Source organism: Accipiter gentilis, chromosome 28, assembly GCF_929443795.1.
Source record: "Accipiter gentilis chromosome 28, bAccGen1.1, whole genome shotgun sequence".
Classification (NCBI taxonomy): Eukaryota; Metazoa; Chordata; class Aves; order Accipitriformes; family Accipitridae; genus Astur; species Astur gentilis.
Genome location: NC_064907.1, coordinates 7,203,984 through 7,220,102, shown reverse-complemented (window position 1 = coordinate 7,220,102; position 16,119 = coordinate 7,203,984). Strand labels below are relative to the sequence as shown.

Sequence of the window (16,119 nt, the reverse complement as noted above, 5' to 3'; positions counted from 1 at the left end):
TTCACTAAGGCAAAGCATGTCAAAAACATCCCCATTACTGAAGTTATGTCTAGAACAAACATATTTTCATCTACTACTGAAACAGACTGCACCTCCTTGATTACTTTGAGAGGAAATTGGAATCTTATTTTTCTTTGAACTTGGGAACTAAGACAGAAGCACTGATCACTTGCTGAAAAAGCTCTTGATAAAATAAATACAAGAGCATGTAAACCATTTGATGCAATATTGCTTCTGAAAAAGCAATTTAAAATTATGAAAAAATAAGAATAGGTACGCTACTAAATAGAAGCTGGAATCTTGCATCATACCTTGTTAATGGCATGGCAGCAAAACCATAGACTTCAGGATATTACCTTTAATAACCCTGTATTTAATGAGGGCAAATAACATGCATGTTTTTTAAATTAAAACAATGTAGATAGACACATGAGAGTATAAAAAGCTTGATGAATTCTTATTTTTGTTACACTAGTTTGCTACAGACATTGGCATCTAAGCAATAAAACCACAGATACTAGAGACTTTACCATCCCTGTTTTGGCATATACAGCAAGATACAGAGTCACAGGTTACACAGCCAATAGTTAATGCTTCCTGTAATCTGGAAAGCAAGGAGAATCATGTGGCTAGCAAGCCTATTGATGGCACAACTCAAAGGCAAGGACTTAACTTTTTCTTTGTAACTGATGACATGCGCTTTTCTATTTTGTTGAGAAAAATGGAAGTGGAAGAACATCTAACAGTCATTGTTTCTCATTATTATTGCCATTAGGAACCAAATCTGTATTCCTTAGAAATGCTTAAAAGTGTTTGAAGAACACATTTCTAGACAAGATTTGAACTGTATAGTTACAGATTACTAATGTAGGGTATTAAGCTAAAAAGCCTCCATAGCACACAGTAGCATACTCTACTCGTGCTGCGTACGGTAGAGAAGTTTTTCACCAAAAAAACAACCAAATAAGAAAGTGTTCTGTAACTGTACTGAATTATGATGGAGTTCTTTTATACGCAACAAAGTTCTTTAAGTTGCACAAAAACTGTTACTAATTTAAATGTTTTCACCTGGTTTCCTTCTACTAGTCCAAATCTTAACAGTCCTACTATACTGTCTGAGTCGTGATAACTTTAGACTAATAGGAAAAAGAACTTTTTGTCATAGCCTTTAACGACAACTCCAAAGATGTTGACTTCATTACATTGAAGCGTTAGTTTAACTTGATTTTACACATTTTTAGAGTTTACTCCAATTCCTGGAAAATAGGATTTCTGACAACCAAGTCAACTACTACTACAGGAACAGAGAAATTCCCACCTCAGATAAAGTACTTCAAAACCCACAAAACTTAAAACTGTTGGGCCTTAAATGTGTGTCTAAACAGCTATATAAACATGGTTGAATTTTGTCCTAACTTGAGTAAGTTTTAAGGTTATTTTTTTATTAGAATAGCAGTCACTTTATTTATATGCCTGATGATAGATTTAGAAGCCTAATTATAGGCATTGAGAATTAAGTTTTGGCAATACATACTCTGTATAGACAAGCTAACTAAAAAGAAATCTGTATTATGGGGAAATAAACATTACCAGTTTAACTTTAGACTATGCAAATGTTTACCGCAAGAACTATGAAATGCAATTCCCTTAACACAGCATTATTGAATTACAGGAGAAAATATTAGCATAGATCACCTTATATAGTTTGAAGTTGAATACAAAAATAATGTATCACCATTTATTTTCAGAAATTATTTTTATAAATTATCCCTATGTAATCTCTAATTTTAAGCATATAAAGTGACAGATATAGACTAAATTGATAAGACACACTGGTTCAGCTAATGTTATCTTCTATATTTACTGATAAGAAATTGCATTATATACTAGAAAACTGATAAATTATACGTGAAATTTGTCTCTGGAAATGCATAGTTTCTCACAGAAACAGTTTTTTAAGCTAACTTAATTTTAATAGGCTTTCATCTCTGCAAACTGTCTATGAAACTTCCAAACACTAATATCTGTTTAGGTCCGTAGTTAAGAATATATGCACTTTACTACAGAAAAAAAACCCCAAAACAACATAAAAATAAGACAACAGACTTACCCGAAGCCCCCATCTCACGCATTTTTTCTTCATGCTTGCTATCTGGCTTACAACTACTTTTTTCATCAGCTTCATCATCACCCCACCAGGCTGGCTGTCCATACAAAGGTGTCCCACGAGGCATGGCAGAAAGATCTATAAAATCAGCCCAAAATTACTTTTAGAAAATTACTTCAGAAATTACTTTTCTATGTAGTTGTGATATTTAGGTTAAAATAACATGAAGAGAGAGCCATTTGCTTGGATCATTTCTCCTGGAAGCTGAAGTGAATTGGTTGCATGCATTTGCCTAAATACAAAACAAACCTGGAGGCTGGATAACTGATCTGGGTTCTAAATATAAAAGCTTAGTAACGACCTGATCAAAACTTCTGGCACAAATGTTTACGCAAAGGCAGGTGACATGTCTTATTGTTACCCTGATATATCTGTAAACATTATTTTCTGCTTTCAGTTTAAAGTCATCAGTATAGCAGTACATTCCTGAAAGCTGTCTGCTGCTATTTCTGTGAGAAGATTCTCACTTTTTACCCACGTTGACCTTTCAATGAAATCTGAACTCACTGCATGAAAAACTGATCAAATTTTGCAATGTTGCCAAGGTTCCAAACTGCTGACAACTACTACAGAGTGCTGAAAGTTACCTTGTGTAAAACACTACTGAGCAGAACCATTTTTAATTGTCTTTTTTAAAAAAGATAATAGTTAAATTACAATACAATTAAAAATGCTATTTCTTACCCTGGATGTATATACATGATTAAACACATTTAAACGTAAAGATTAAATAAGAAAAAAAACCACTGAGATAAGTAAGATTTCTACCTTGATGGCAAATGACTGGATTAGTTTTGACCTGATCTCTTGGAAGAATACCCTACTGAGATTTAGCTATTCTAGTACCATACAGATGTTCTGAAGATACTTTAAACAGTCTTTCTATAAAATAACATGATCTGTTCAAATCTGGCTTAGTAGCTTGTCTGTTACTTTGCCTATCATGAATTTCAACATTTTTATTCAATGTTTTATTCATTACCATTTGGAAGACGATATGTAATTTCATAGCCATGCCAAGAGTTTCAATATGATTTGAAGATACTAAGTACTTTTTTTAAAAAGCATTACAGTTTAGTCAATACTGAATTGTTTTTAAAAATTTGATGGCTGAAACTTGTGCACTGAATTAGCATCAGCAAACAGTTATGCATATATACAGCAACAGTGAGAGAATCAATCCCCAAAAAGCTTCTGAGAGTTGCACTCAAATGTAAATCCCTATCGTTAACTTTGACTGTTTTTTGGAAGAGTGAAAAGACAAATGGAAGATGAGTATAAAAAACCCCACTGTGCTACTTTATGAAAAATTAAGAGGACCCAAATGCTAAAAAGCCATATTGAATAGGAACACTGAAGTAACGTATAGGCTTTATGTACCCTTAATAGGATTCTAAATCAGCCAAGAAACCACAGAATCCTATTATGTGGGGAAGAGAACTCTGTGAAGTGTGTCTTCCAGAAGAATGGATTAAACCTAAACAAAACTGTACAGCCTTGACCCAAGGAGTCAGACCTAAGTCAGCTCCATATTAAGGAAGCAACAATACCTGATTCTTTTCTCATTCTTGTGGTTATCTCCTGTAGTAACAGGTAACACAGCAAGTTACTATAAGATGAACAATAAACTTCAGCAAGCCTCACACTGAAGTTAAGACACCCACAGCGGAGCCACCATGACACATTACATAAACATGAAAGATGATGTAGAAACAAGACCAAAGCTACAGTTGCTACAAATTTTTAAACCAGAATGGAACACTTAGGTTCTATCCTGAGTCATCTAACAATGAATGCTAATATCTATAAAATAGACAAAACCCCCACCCATTTAAAAAAAAAGAAAAAAAAAAAGAGAGAGAGAAAGAGCACTTGGCAAGGGTGGTGGTAAAAAGTACAAAGTATTCCTGAATAAATATTTTTGGTTAAACTACAAAGAATAGCACTTTCCTGCCACAAATGCTGAAAGCTTGTGATTTTGGAAAAGAGAAATGCCAAAAAACCTCATAAATGCTGATTAAATGTCGCTTTATGAGTTTTCTTAACATGTGGGTGCCACAGCAAAAAAGGCAGAAATTCAATTCTGAAAGTTATTAATTACACTTAAAGTATGTTTAAAATTTCACATATGTGGAGTTTTTACCATCTACAGAATTTCACAAGCATCCTACACCAAAGCAAATGAATATCCTTTCCAAGTTTGTGTGCTTGTGCAGCAAAACTGAACCTTACCCATTGATTTCTCTTCAGATTTCAGTGCTTCTGTAGTTTTGTGGTGCACTTCAGCTGTGGAGTCTGTTACCTTGGACTCTGAGCTTTTGGAGCTGGTTTGCTTCGCTCCTTCTGCCTCTGAAGGTTTTTGGGATAATTGGAGTTGGCTTGTGAATTTTTCATGCTACATGACATTAAATAGAGAAAAAAAAACACCCTCAGAGTGGAAATCCCACCATGTTATCAGTAACTACACAATGACAGAAGAACGTCTAGGAACGGCATGTTGTTACCTTAAGTGCTTCTTCAGGGACTCTCATCTCTCCCCTGACAACAGTAAAAAGATTAGTATGTAGGAAATGCTAAGGAAAATACTGGAAAGATTTCTCAATTCACAAGAGAATTTTGCAGAAAAGCAACAGCCTATTTCGCCACTGGAATGGTGACATTTCTACTAATATGTCACTGTTAGGACTAGCATGTACAATCATACTCAAAGCAAACACACAATACAATTATTTACTATCTGTAAATAGAACACTGAATAGAAACCTTAAGGTTGTAATAATACAAGTTTGGGGTTTTTTTCATTCAGTATTTTGCTAAGTAATTATTTGCAATCTTCTCTACTTGTATACAATCTCATATAATACAAATATTTGTGTATTTGCCTCAAAGAAATGTTTCTTAGCAACACAGAAGTTACACATTAGGTTTTAAATTGTAATTGGAAGTTGACATTTCTTGCAGCGAGAAACAATGAAATGTACTTTATCAATAGTTCTGACCAAGGTACAGTATTCTAAACCCCACCATTTTCTCTAATATAGGTATTTTTGTAGTAATGAGAGAAATAACTATTTCAAAGTTGCTTCTCAAGAACCCTTCGTTTAACACAACCATACTTTTAACAAGAAAAGCATGTCCTGACACCGTGCATTTTTATGACAAGGATATCATATCCAAATCTCAATTTATCTTCTAACTTCAGAGTGATGTATGTCTGTTCTGGAATCCTCACATCATTCACAAACGTCTACAGAAATAAATGAGGACAGAAAGAGATACTGTTAAATTCCAAAATAATAAAGTGACAAATGACTTAAATTATTTTATAAGACAGTTTCCAGCACCACAAATTGTCTACTGGTGATTCACTGGGGAATTAAACTTTAAGCTCAAATTGCCACCTGCTTCACAGAATATTTCAAAAGAAAGGTTAAACACCAGTCACTAACCAGGCTACTGACATCACACTGGCCTTGAAAAGTTTCTCACAAGTTTAATCTTGCTAGCAGTATTTACTGAATTATTAATATTCCCTCAGATTAGTACCTCCACTGACTATTTTTCCTGTAGTTTGCTTTTTCAATCCCAATTAGCTGTCAGAATTGATTTATCATCACATTTCTACAGCATTTAACATTCAATTTGAGGGCAATGAAGAAGCTTATTATTTCTAAATATTGTCAAGGGACTTAAAAGAAAAATGGACCAAGTGCATCTGAGTGACTCCAAATAGCAGTGATGAAGAGTTCAATACATTGCGACTCTTGAAAGAGTAAGTATAACAACATTTTTAAGAAGAAATAACATTATTATACCAGCTAGCAGCAAAGCAGAGCAAATTCCACAGGCTTGACAATACCTTTTGAAAATTCAGTTACTGTATAGTAAGTAATCCTCTCCTCCTTGAAATCACTATTGGAAACACAGTTGGAGAAATTAGACAAGATTTCAGTGATTTGGAGAAGGATTTATGCACCTGAAAGTTTACCCAATTTCACCAGCCATACCAGTTGGCTGCTACAGGTAGTAGAGATTACCAATCACTCCGATTTCAAGGTCCAGATTAAACCTAACAGTGAAAAGTAAGGAGTTTGCAAAAACATGCTGGTATAAATTTCAAGAGAACATCTGATATGTATATATACAGTGACTAATTACAGAGGCAGCAAGGAGGAAGAATAATACACGTTCAAGCCAAAATGGATCTCAAGAAATGTAGTTTGGAGGAACTGGAAAACAGTTTCATCTCTGTGGGAAAAAGAACAATTAACATAAATAGGGCTTGAAGTTAGATTATTCAAGCCCTAAAGGAAATTCTAGAAAGCCATCTACATAAAATTCTAAATCAGACACAAGCCCTTGTAAGAACCAGGGTGAGGTGGGGTGGGGTGGGGGGGTGGGGACAGGGACGGAGTTTACTCCTTCATTGGAGCTGATCTGCATCTTTAAAGACTGATTTACAGTCTTAGGAAGGTAGGCTGCCAGTGTCAAGCAAACTGCCCAGGTTACTAACCCATCAGGAAGACTTGACGTTGCATGTGGTGACTTCAGATACCAGAAACCAAGGATGATAACACACTAAGGTAGGAGTGGGTATCAGGAGCTGAGAGTGTTCTTCTCACCACTTACCCTTTTGCCATTGGAGAGGATGCTTAAACCTTCAGGTTGAGACTTGTCCCAGAACCTGCCACCTCCCAATGACAGCTCTCATACTGACCCTTCTGCTCATCCTGAGTCATACACACTGCTCTTAGAACTCTGCAAATTAGGCTGAATCTCTAACTGTGAAAATGAATTGTTTCCTGTACTGAATTTGTTACCTTCAGAGAAAATGCTCTAGCGTGTCATTATCTTCTGAATTCACTCGGCGATAGAGAAATATAAAGGGGCAAAGACATGTTTTGTCTAGCAGAATAGAATATTAAGCTCTCAATTACAAAAACTAGAGATCAGGCTACAAAGAAAAAAAGAAAATAGTAAATGTAACCCTGCATAATATTTAAGGTGCTTTCAGAGTTACAGATCTTTGAAGAATCTTTCTACAGTGAGCTGACAAAAAACCTGCACAGCAACTTGCCTTAAACCATTCTTCAAGGCTCAATTCAAATCTGCATTAAGAAGCTACAATTTACACTCCGAGTTCCTCTCCCCTACGTTCTCCCCTGGCTTTCTTGAAATCTTCCCTCTCCTTTCACCTGAGAAGACTACAACATCTGGACTTAAAAGAATGTAGCATCTTCCTTGTAAGAAACACAAATAACCAGCTATATGTGAAAAGTCTCTTTTTCCTTGGTGTAAGTTCCTTCATCTTCTTTTAAAATACAAAATGAAGACTTAATTTAGGGCAAATTCAAAGCAAATAAAATATTTATGGATTAGCTGGTATGAAACCATCGCATTATATTATGAATTATTCATCAGTTGTATATTTTCCCATACCTTAAAAAATTTACAGCTTCTTGCTCATTTTTACTTTTCATAACTACTACATATTAATATTACAGATAGGAGATTAAATATTCAGGGTATCTTTCTGAAACACATTTACTATTGGTTTGTGCCAGTTTGGGGGACTCAGAATATCGCAACCCCACATGATCACCCTACTTCTAACTTAAGAATTCTACAACAACGCATACATGTTTTTAAGGAATGTAGCAGCTGAAATACGCCATTTTTTAAGCACTTTGAAGTTAAGGGCACACACACACGCGCACACACACAAAAAACCCAAAACCCAAACCCCTGAATAATTAAGTAATCAAAGAATCTGAATCTTTGAACGCTTGTGTTGCTCATCTAAATCTACTATTAGGTAAAGTCTGGAAAGACAGAAACAAGGCTCTTTCCACAAATAGTACAGGGATTTTCTGGGTTTTTTTTCTTTTCTTCTACTAAATGAAAATAATATTTCATTGTTTAAAAGACTGCTTACCTATCTCTTCCATGAGAAATAAGAATTAAAGGTACAACTATTTACTGGTTTGTAAGCACAAAACTTGTGTTTAATGCATATCTATTCCACTTTAACATTGTGAGAATCAAGAACAAAAACCCATGTGAAGAGGATCAAGGCAGCCTGGATTTTAGTGAGTCACCAAAATTTAGGCCACCTTGCGGACATGTATGTACATGTGTATGTATACATTTTTCCTCCCAGGTCAGAGTTCTGAAATCCAACTGCATGCAATATATTCAACCCAGAGAACTCTGAAGGTAGTGTGCGCAGTCTACAGACATCCTCATGACTGACCTGATGGCATACACAAGCCTCAGCTGTTTTTTCCACTGGAGTTTTAAAATACCATCACAGGCTTTGGGATGCAAGACAAAGCTACCTTGAAAAAACTACTTACTAAGTAAACAAGGAATCCTTTTCCCCCTTTAAATCACTCTTTACACAATTTTTATATATTCACATGATTTCCAAAGCTTTATTCTTCAAATAGGGACAGCCAATGCTCTTTAAGCCTTCACAAAGTTTGCTGAGCATTTTGCAACCCAGCCCTAAAACATCAGTGTGAAAGGACATCACTATTCTGTAAACATCCCTGAGAAGAACTTTATTCAACAAGGCTGTGGATGTTTGACAACTTTTCTGGTATTTTCTTGAGATCACAAGTCAAAGGAGAAAATACAGTTGAATTCTGTGGATACTGGTGAAATAATAGATTGTATCTTAGCAACTGTACATATTTTCTTCAGAAAAGAGAAATTCCTTAATCTTTTCTGTATAAAATAAAAGATAAGCAGGAATGACCAGGAGTCATCATGATGGATTATTAGAAATAAAACTTTACATTGTGTAAATCTGATTAAAATTTACTTTTGCTTTATTTTCAAATCTAAATGTATGAAGTCCAGGATGAAGACTGCTGTAAACTTTTCACTGAACTAAGTGTGAATCAACCATACAGATAAGAATACTTAAGCATTAGGGCATCAGGTGCAATTACCGTTCATTTGTGAAATTATTTGGGACTCCTAAAACTCAAACCAAAAGCCCAATGTATTGGTCATAGACATCCCCCCTTAAACTCTGAATTATCTTGAGTGGTTAAAGTGCATTACACCAGGAAAGGAGTGGTCTTGTATACTTAGGAAAGTAGATACTTGTTCTCCAAAGAAATGGGACTACCCGGGGAGACCCAAACCAAATGTTTGCTTTTCATGAAGCAAACAAAATAAGAATGGGAGAAGCTGGTGAAGCACTAAAGGAAGAACTTGGCTGTTAGGGAGGTGGTGTTCTCAGTGGAAATGGTAGCTAGACTAAAAGAGTTATTGCCTAGTTCGTAGTTCACCGCATGGTACAGAGGCATTGCATACACTGTTCTGCCACACAATTAAGTACGGTGTTACTAAATCATGTGTTTCTTCTTTCAACCTGAAACCAGGTAGTTAGAGGTATGTAAGAAAAGCACAGTTGGAAAGAGATAGTAAGAGAAGCACTACAAAGACAAAGAGCAAGGACTGAACTCCTAATTAATATTGCCCATCCCAAAACTGTGGGAAGAAAGAGTTTCTTTGATGTATCTGGGTAAACAGCTATAGAACAACTGACACCTCAAACTTGAGAATGAATCAGATCAAGCGAAGCAAGTAACTGAAAGCTCTTTATCAGAGGCAAAGAAACAAGTCAAATGAAGGCCTTTCAACATATATTTTTATTAAATTCAAGTTTTGTGAAAAGGCAATGAAAATCTGAAGGTATGCCTTACTGCCTACAGGAAAAACGTAGAATTAGGGAATAAAATCAAATGGCTCAGCAAAAAATGACTATGTGCTGAATTCATTTTTGATCACTGCCTTGAAACAGTGCACTGACTTTCAAAATACAGAGGTATATTAAATATTTAAGGAGTAGAGTTCTTATACGTCTACAACCGTTCAAAGGATATAACCCTACAGGTTACACTGGTTTCACATGGAGTTGAGACTCTGACTCTTTGCAAGGCTGAGTTAGTTACCTTAAAATACAGAAAAGCTAATAGAGACAGGCTAACAGGGTTTTTATTTTGAAATGCACTTCAGGATCAAACACCCCAAACCTAAATTCAATGCTAACAGGCAGTAACTTGAGATTTCTTCTTCATCTTCTAATTTTTAAACATTTGACAAAGCTATACACTACCAGTAGCTTTCTAAATATTAATTCAAATAAGCAACCACAGATGAACTCACAATTTTATTCTGTACACATTCATGACACAGCCAAACATTTAGTTATATAAAATAACAACCATAACTAGTGTGTATAAACAGCTCATGAAGTATCTAAAGGGCTACTGAAATATGACATAGTAAGTTTTTAATAATCTATTATAATATTCAAAACATTTATAAAAGACGAAGCTTACCTTGAATATTGTATACACAATTGCTACAAAAGCCTTAAAATGTAAAATGTCATATGAAACTTTATTTTGCTCATAACTTTGCATTTTTCCTGTATTAGTTTGTAATAACTTGACACACATTATTCATAGCCATTTTGACAAAAAGGATACTGAAAAACTAAATGCAAATATAGAATTAAATAGTTTTACACACAACATGGTTACTGCATACTTAATTTTTTATTTCCACATATGAAGTACAGTTTAACATTCTTCTCTGTATGAAAAAGGAGAAAAAAGGAATAGCATATGAAATAAAAATGTATTTCTTAACCAGACATTTTAGAGATTGAAATCCCCCCTCCACTTTTTCTTTTAACAATATAATCAAGATATTTTTTTTCTACATTTCTGAAATACAGAAGAGTAACATATTCCTTTTTATTCTTTTGGAGTATTTTTCCTACTGCCAAGGCCCTCTTATTAATGGAATTTACTGCAGTCCTTAAATAACATGCAGTGGAAAACCCCTGCAAAAACTACAATTTCCTTTTGAATGTTCATCCATTTCCAGTCTTGCATTAAACAGATATTAAAGTACACTTGTTAAGTCATACTCTCTTTTCTAAAAAAAAAAAAAACCAACCAACCAACCAACCAAAAAAACCCCAAACCAAACAAACATATTAAAGACTATGGGGAACTATCCATTTCTGATGTCAACTTACCCCATTCAAGCTGCCCAAATCCTTCACTAAGTGTTCATCCGTAGAGGCATCGTAGTTAAGTACAGCATGTTGCTTGTCCACACTTCGTGACTAAAACACATAAAAAAATTTATACAAAATGAGATAAGGTATTTCAAAAAGAGATCATTAACGGCTATTTTTTAAAGTAGCATGATTATTTTCTTTCTACATAGCACATTTATTCAAATTATATAAAAAAGTTAGTCCCACATATGAAAAAACTCAATCTCAAATCACACCCAACTCTGGCTTTGGGTGCCCATAGCAGAATCCTAAAATTAATTCAGAATAATTATTTTCTTAATGCTTCCCCAAATGTGATTACAAGCCAGATCCAGCCATATCTTATCCAAAGATTTTTTTTTTTCCAGTTCACCATAGTATCCCTGATTCTTAATTTAATATCATCAACTTCACTGTTATTTCTCTCTCTCTCTCCTTAAATACATGCATCTTTCAAAACACCAATATGACTGTGGTATTGCTGTTCTCTCTGAAACATGCTGTTTCCTGTCATGCATATGTTAAATTTTCCCTTATGTTGCCTGGGATACTTACCACAGTATACAAGCATTCCAATTGTTTCTCCTTGATCTCAATTTCCTAAACGAATTAGCTATAGCCTCTTTACTAAATGTATAACTGGTTCCTGGACAACTATTCCCATCAGTTCTGACTCTTTCTCAGTCCTTCCTTAAGCACTGCAGCATTTATTCATTTCATCAATTCTTTATTTCACATCCAGATGTCAACCCATAGATCATGGGTTACTATTTCCTTCACGAACACCACCTCCCTAACAGCTAAGTCCCTCCTTCAGCACTTGCCCATGGCCAAGCGTTTGCAGCCTGAGGTACTGACTGCAAGCAAGCAAGAGGTGGGGCTGGACGTACGCTTCCTTCACGCATGTATGTGGTCAGCACCTTGACATCTAGAAGAGTTCCCAACTGGATGGGGCTCACAGCTCATGCTCCCCAGCTACGCATGCTTGATCTCAGGCTGTTTTCTAATAATTTTGCTAGTGCAGCGTCCTGACATGCCTGCATAGCAGCAAATTTCTTCCAATAGCATTCTTTCCAGTTTCAGGTTTGCATCTTCTGTCCTTGCTAATCAACTCATTGTTCAATGCTATTCTCATAGCACTGAGAATGGTAAATTTCTGTCCGAGACTTCTGTGCTTATTTCTGTACCAGCACCTCCAGTCTGTCAGTTCTAGGAGTCCCAGGTTATCAGTGCATTAGCCTGTTCAAGGCATCAGAACATGCAATCATGACTCCTAAAGAAATGCTTCCTCTTCTCAGAATTCCACCTTTATCATCTTGTTTCTTATCCATTTCTTGAGACTTGCTGCTACTATTTTCCTTCCTTCGTTTCAATTTACTCCCTTATTCTTCCCTTCCATGACATCCTCCAAGTGCTTCGTTTTCTCCTCAAAGAAGTGAAATCAGTCCTCTTGTGCTTATACTTACTATTTCATTTTTAGACTTTTCATTTGAACTAATTTGCTCTGCAGTTTTGAGGGGTAGAGAAGGAGGGCCAGGATATAAAGGGGCAGGGGAGAATTAAGGAAGAGACAGACAAATGAACAACAAGGTCCATGCCAATAAAAGCTGCACCAGTAGATTACATCAGTTAAGTGTTCTTAATGGTAGATGACGATATACCAGTATAGTTCATTTTCTACTAACTTAGCTTGTTTTCACTGAAGAAAGGTTACTATCTCAATAAAATCAAATTCACTGATGTGGGGACTGTTCTGCTGAGCCTACAGTGTCAAGCAGAAATTACACTTCTCTACACTCAAGTGATGCAGCAAGGCAAGCACAAGAATTACCCTATCTTTACCTAGGTTATGGGAAAAATTTCTGAACTTTTTTCAGTTACGTGATTCAAATACATATTATATGAATAATCAATTATTTTATTATCTTTCTGTTCTACATCCTATTAAAAATAAGTTAAAATGTAAAGGGCGCAAAAAAAATCCATAAAGCTTCATGATATTTTGCCACATTCTCAGAAACGGTAAGAATGATTACTCAAGGCTGTGGCTTTTAGAGAAACACCTGAAATTCTGCAAAACATCAAGGTTCTCCTCAGGTTCAGATTACTTGCATATAATTGGACACTTTTATTCATTGCAGAGGATCTTTACAGATGAGAAGACTGTGCAAATCTTTCAAATGCCATTTTCCCTTCTGATTCACTATTGCAGCCTTCCACTCAAATCTAAGTGCTATCAAAATTGCTTTTTATAAGACTGTGGTGCCCTGGCTGGCCACTAAGCACCACACAGCCGCTCACTTGCTCCCCTCTGCCCCAGTGAGATGGGGGATAGAACAGGAGGAACAAAAGCAAGAAAACTCATGAGTCAAGTTAAAGATAGTTTAAGCAGCAAAGGAAAGATGAAGAAGAAAGAAGAAATAAATCAAGTGATGCAAAGGCAATCACTCACCACCTCCCAGAAGCACACCAACGCCCAGCCAATCTTTGAGCAGTGGCTACCTTTCCCAAAACCTCCTCCCTCAGTTTTTATTGCCGAGCATGGCATTATACAGCACAGAATATCCCTTTGGTCAGTTTGGGTCAATGTCCTGGTTGTGTTCCCTCTCAACTTCTTGTGCACCCCCATATTCACATGTGTGTAGGAGAAGCAGAGTGAGAGAGAATGCCTTGAAACCGTGCACACACTGTTCAGCAATAGCTAAAATATTGGTGTGTTATCAACAGTGTTTTGGTCACAAATTGAAAACATATAACCAGAAGGGCTTCTATAAAGAAAATTAACTCCAACCCAGCCAGACCCAGTACAAAGATTTATATATAAACTGCAGAAATAAAAATCACAGAATAACTGTGCTAAGAGCTGCATGAATATGAAGAGGAAAACTCCATCCTCAGTTAAAATAAATTTGTAACTGGCATTATTTTAGACAAAGAGAATTCAATCCAGACTACTAAGAAAATGTTCAGAATACAGAAAATAAGAGTATTCTTCTTTGGAAATAGTTTTGATATTATGAATAATGTAGATTTTTTTACCTTGGAAATGTTTTCATCACCAAGATTCAGAAAGTTTTCTAAACATAATAGTGAAAGGGAAAATGTGGTATTTATCCACAAGCAGGCTGGTGCATTGGAGTTGGTAGCTAAATACAAAGACTGCGTGCTATGTTTGAGCATATTTACAAAATAACACATTTAAAGCAAATCTGTATTCCCAGACATGAACAAAATATCTTTGAACAGTGTTAGGTACAGATTTGAGGTCTAATTCTATCAAACATGCAATGGAGTTGAAATGCTTTTTAATAAGGCTTTTATAATATGTTTTCTGCCACGAGACTATGAATAAAAGCATTAAATTCTGCTTTCTTTATCATGCATTTTCCACATGCTTTGCAGTAAGAGAACAACCAAGTTGTCAAGAGTGGAAAGGGAGGTCCTACACAAAGAGCTATACATACAGAACAAGAACACATTATTAGCTTCTCTTTTGGTGGGTCCTCCCCCTGAAGCAATATGCGGTGTTACAGTCATGCTGGCATGTAGACCTAATTTAACAGCAGGCTGAAGAGAATATTCTTGAAAATCACCAGGCCCCTTGATTCTTTTTACCACCTCTGAAGCCAATACACAACAAATAACATTTGTAAATGACTGGAATCTATTCACAGTATTAATCAGAGGCAGCTACTGTTGAAGGTGATGATGACTGAAGTTTTGTAACACAAAATAATAACTGCTTGAGTATTCAGCTTCACTCTAAGGACTGATCAACTATGGACAGGAGATGGCATAGGGGAGAGAGAAGGAAGAAAAGGCTCCCTTTTTCAGAGACCCATTACAAGCAGCCAGTGGTAAAATAAAAGCATTTTTTGATTATAATCATCTGGGCAGGAACCAACGGGTTGAGTTTTTTTGGTGTTTTTTGTTTTGTTTTGGGGGTTTTGTGTTTGTTTGGTTTGGTTGTTTTTTTTTTAATACCTCCCACGTAAATCACTAAGACATCATACTGTCTGTATTTAAAGAGAAATTAAAAGAACATTTTCAACTACTTTCTAACAGGGCAAAGTATTTCCATCACCAATAAAACCTTTGGATGCCTTCTGAGGTTGAAAGCCAAATGCATTTTGCTAGATATTACATTCTGAATAGTACACATAAAAATAGGTTTCTAGGCCCTTCATTTGCAAGTAAGATTTTAATTTGGCCATTAATGGCTGCATACGCAACTCTTTGGAACAAAAGAATCCAAAAGAAACTATTTCATTGAATGGCAGGAAGGGTTGAGTATATTAGTTTTGAAGTTCAATCTTCTTAAGAGCTCTACAGTAAACAAATACATGAATTCCAGAAGGAACTACCAAAAAATTAGCATTAACCATTTAAAAATTATATATACACTAGAAAGAAGCAGCTCAGAGGACTACAGCTTTGATCAGGCAAAGTGCATGGAATACTGCTACGTAACAATGCAGTTACATACCTCTAAGAGTTCCGCATAGCGATCCTCAAAGTTGAGGAAGCTACTAAGCATCAAACTATTTTGACTAAGACTTGTACTTTTACAATTGCACTGGAACCATTACTGCGATTGAGTCATTCAACTTCCTTAGACATATAGTCTTCTCTACTGATTTAGTTTGCCTTTGCACAACAAGATCAGGACATAGTGATAGAGTTACATCAAATCATGTGACCAAATTAGACTACAAGTTGCAGAAAAAAGACAGCTCTTTTCAAAGGCATCTAGTGCACTTAGCATTATCACATTTTATGGAGCACACAGTCTACTCACTTTACTGATTATATTGCAAAATTTATTTCATTTTCTATTCTTGCATTCTGTACATGATTTATATGA

The 16,119-nt window shown here is 35.6% G+C and overlaps 1 protein-coding gene across 8 annotated transcripts in view; it reads right to left on the bottom strand.

Annotated features, from left to right (window-relative positions):
• The window catches only part of CEP170 (centrosomal protein 170), a 106,361-nt gene that overhangs the window by 64,666 nt on the left and 25,576 nt on the right, over positions 1-16,119 (bottom strand). For all 8 annotated transcript variants that reach the window (XM_049831385.1, XM_049831384.1, XM_049831387.1 and 5 more), the window contains 5 exons: positions 11,232-11,321; positions 5,336-5,414; positions 4,672-4,730; positions 4,400-4,562; positions 2,111-2,245 (listed from right to left, as the gene is read on the bottom strand). In XM_049831385.1, coding sequence (XP_049687342.1) covers positions 2,111-2,245; positions 4,400-4,562; positions 4,672-4,730; positions 5,336-5,414; positions 11,232-11,321 — 526 coding nt within the window. The remainder of the gene's footprint in view (positions 1-2,110; positions 2,246-4,399; positions 4,563-4,671; positions 4,731-5,335; positions 5,415-11,231; positions 11,322-16,119) is intronic.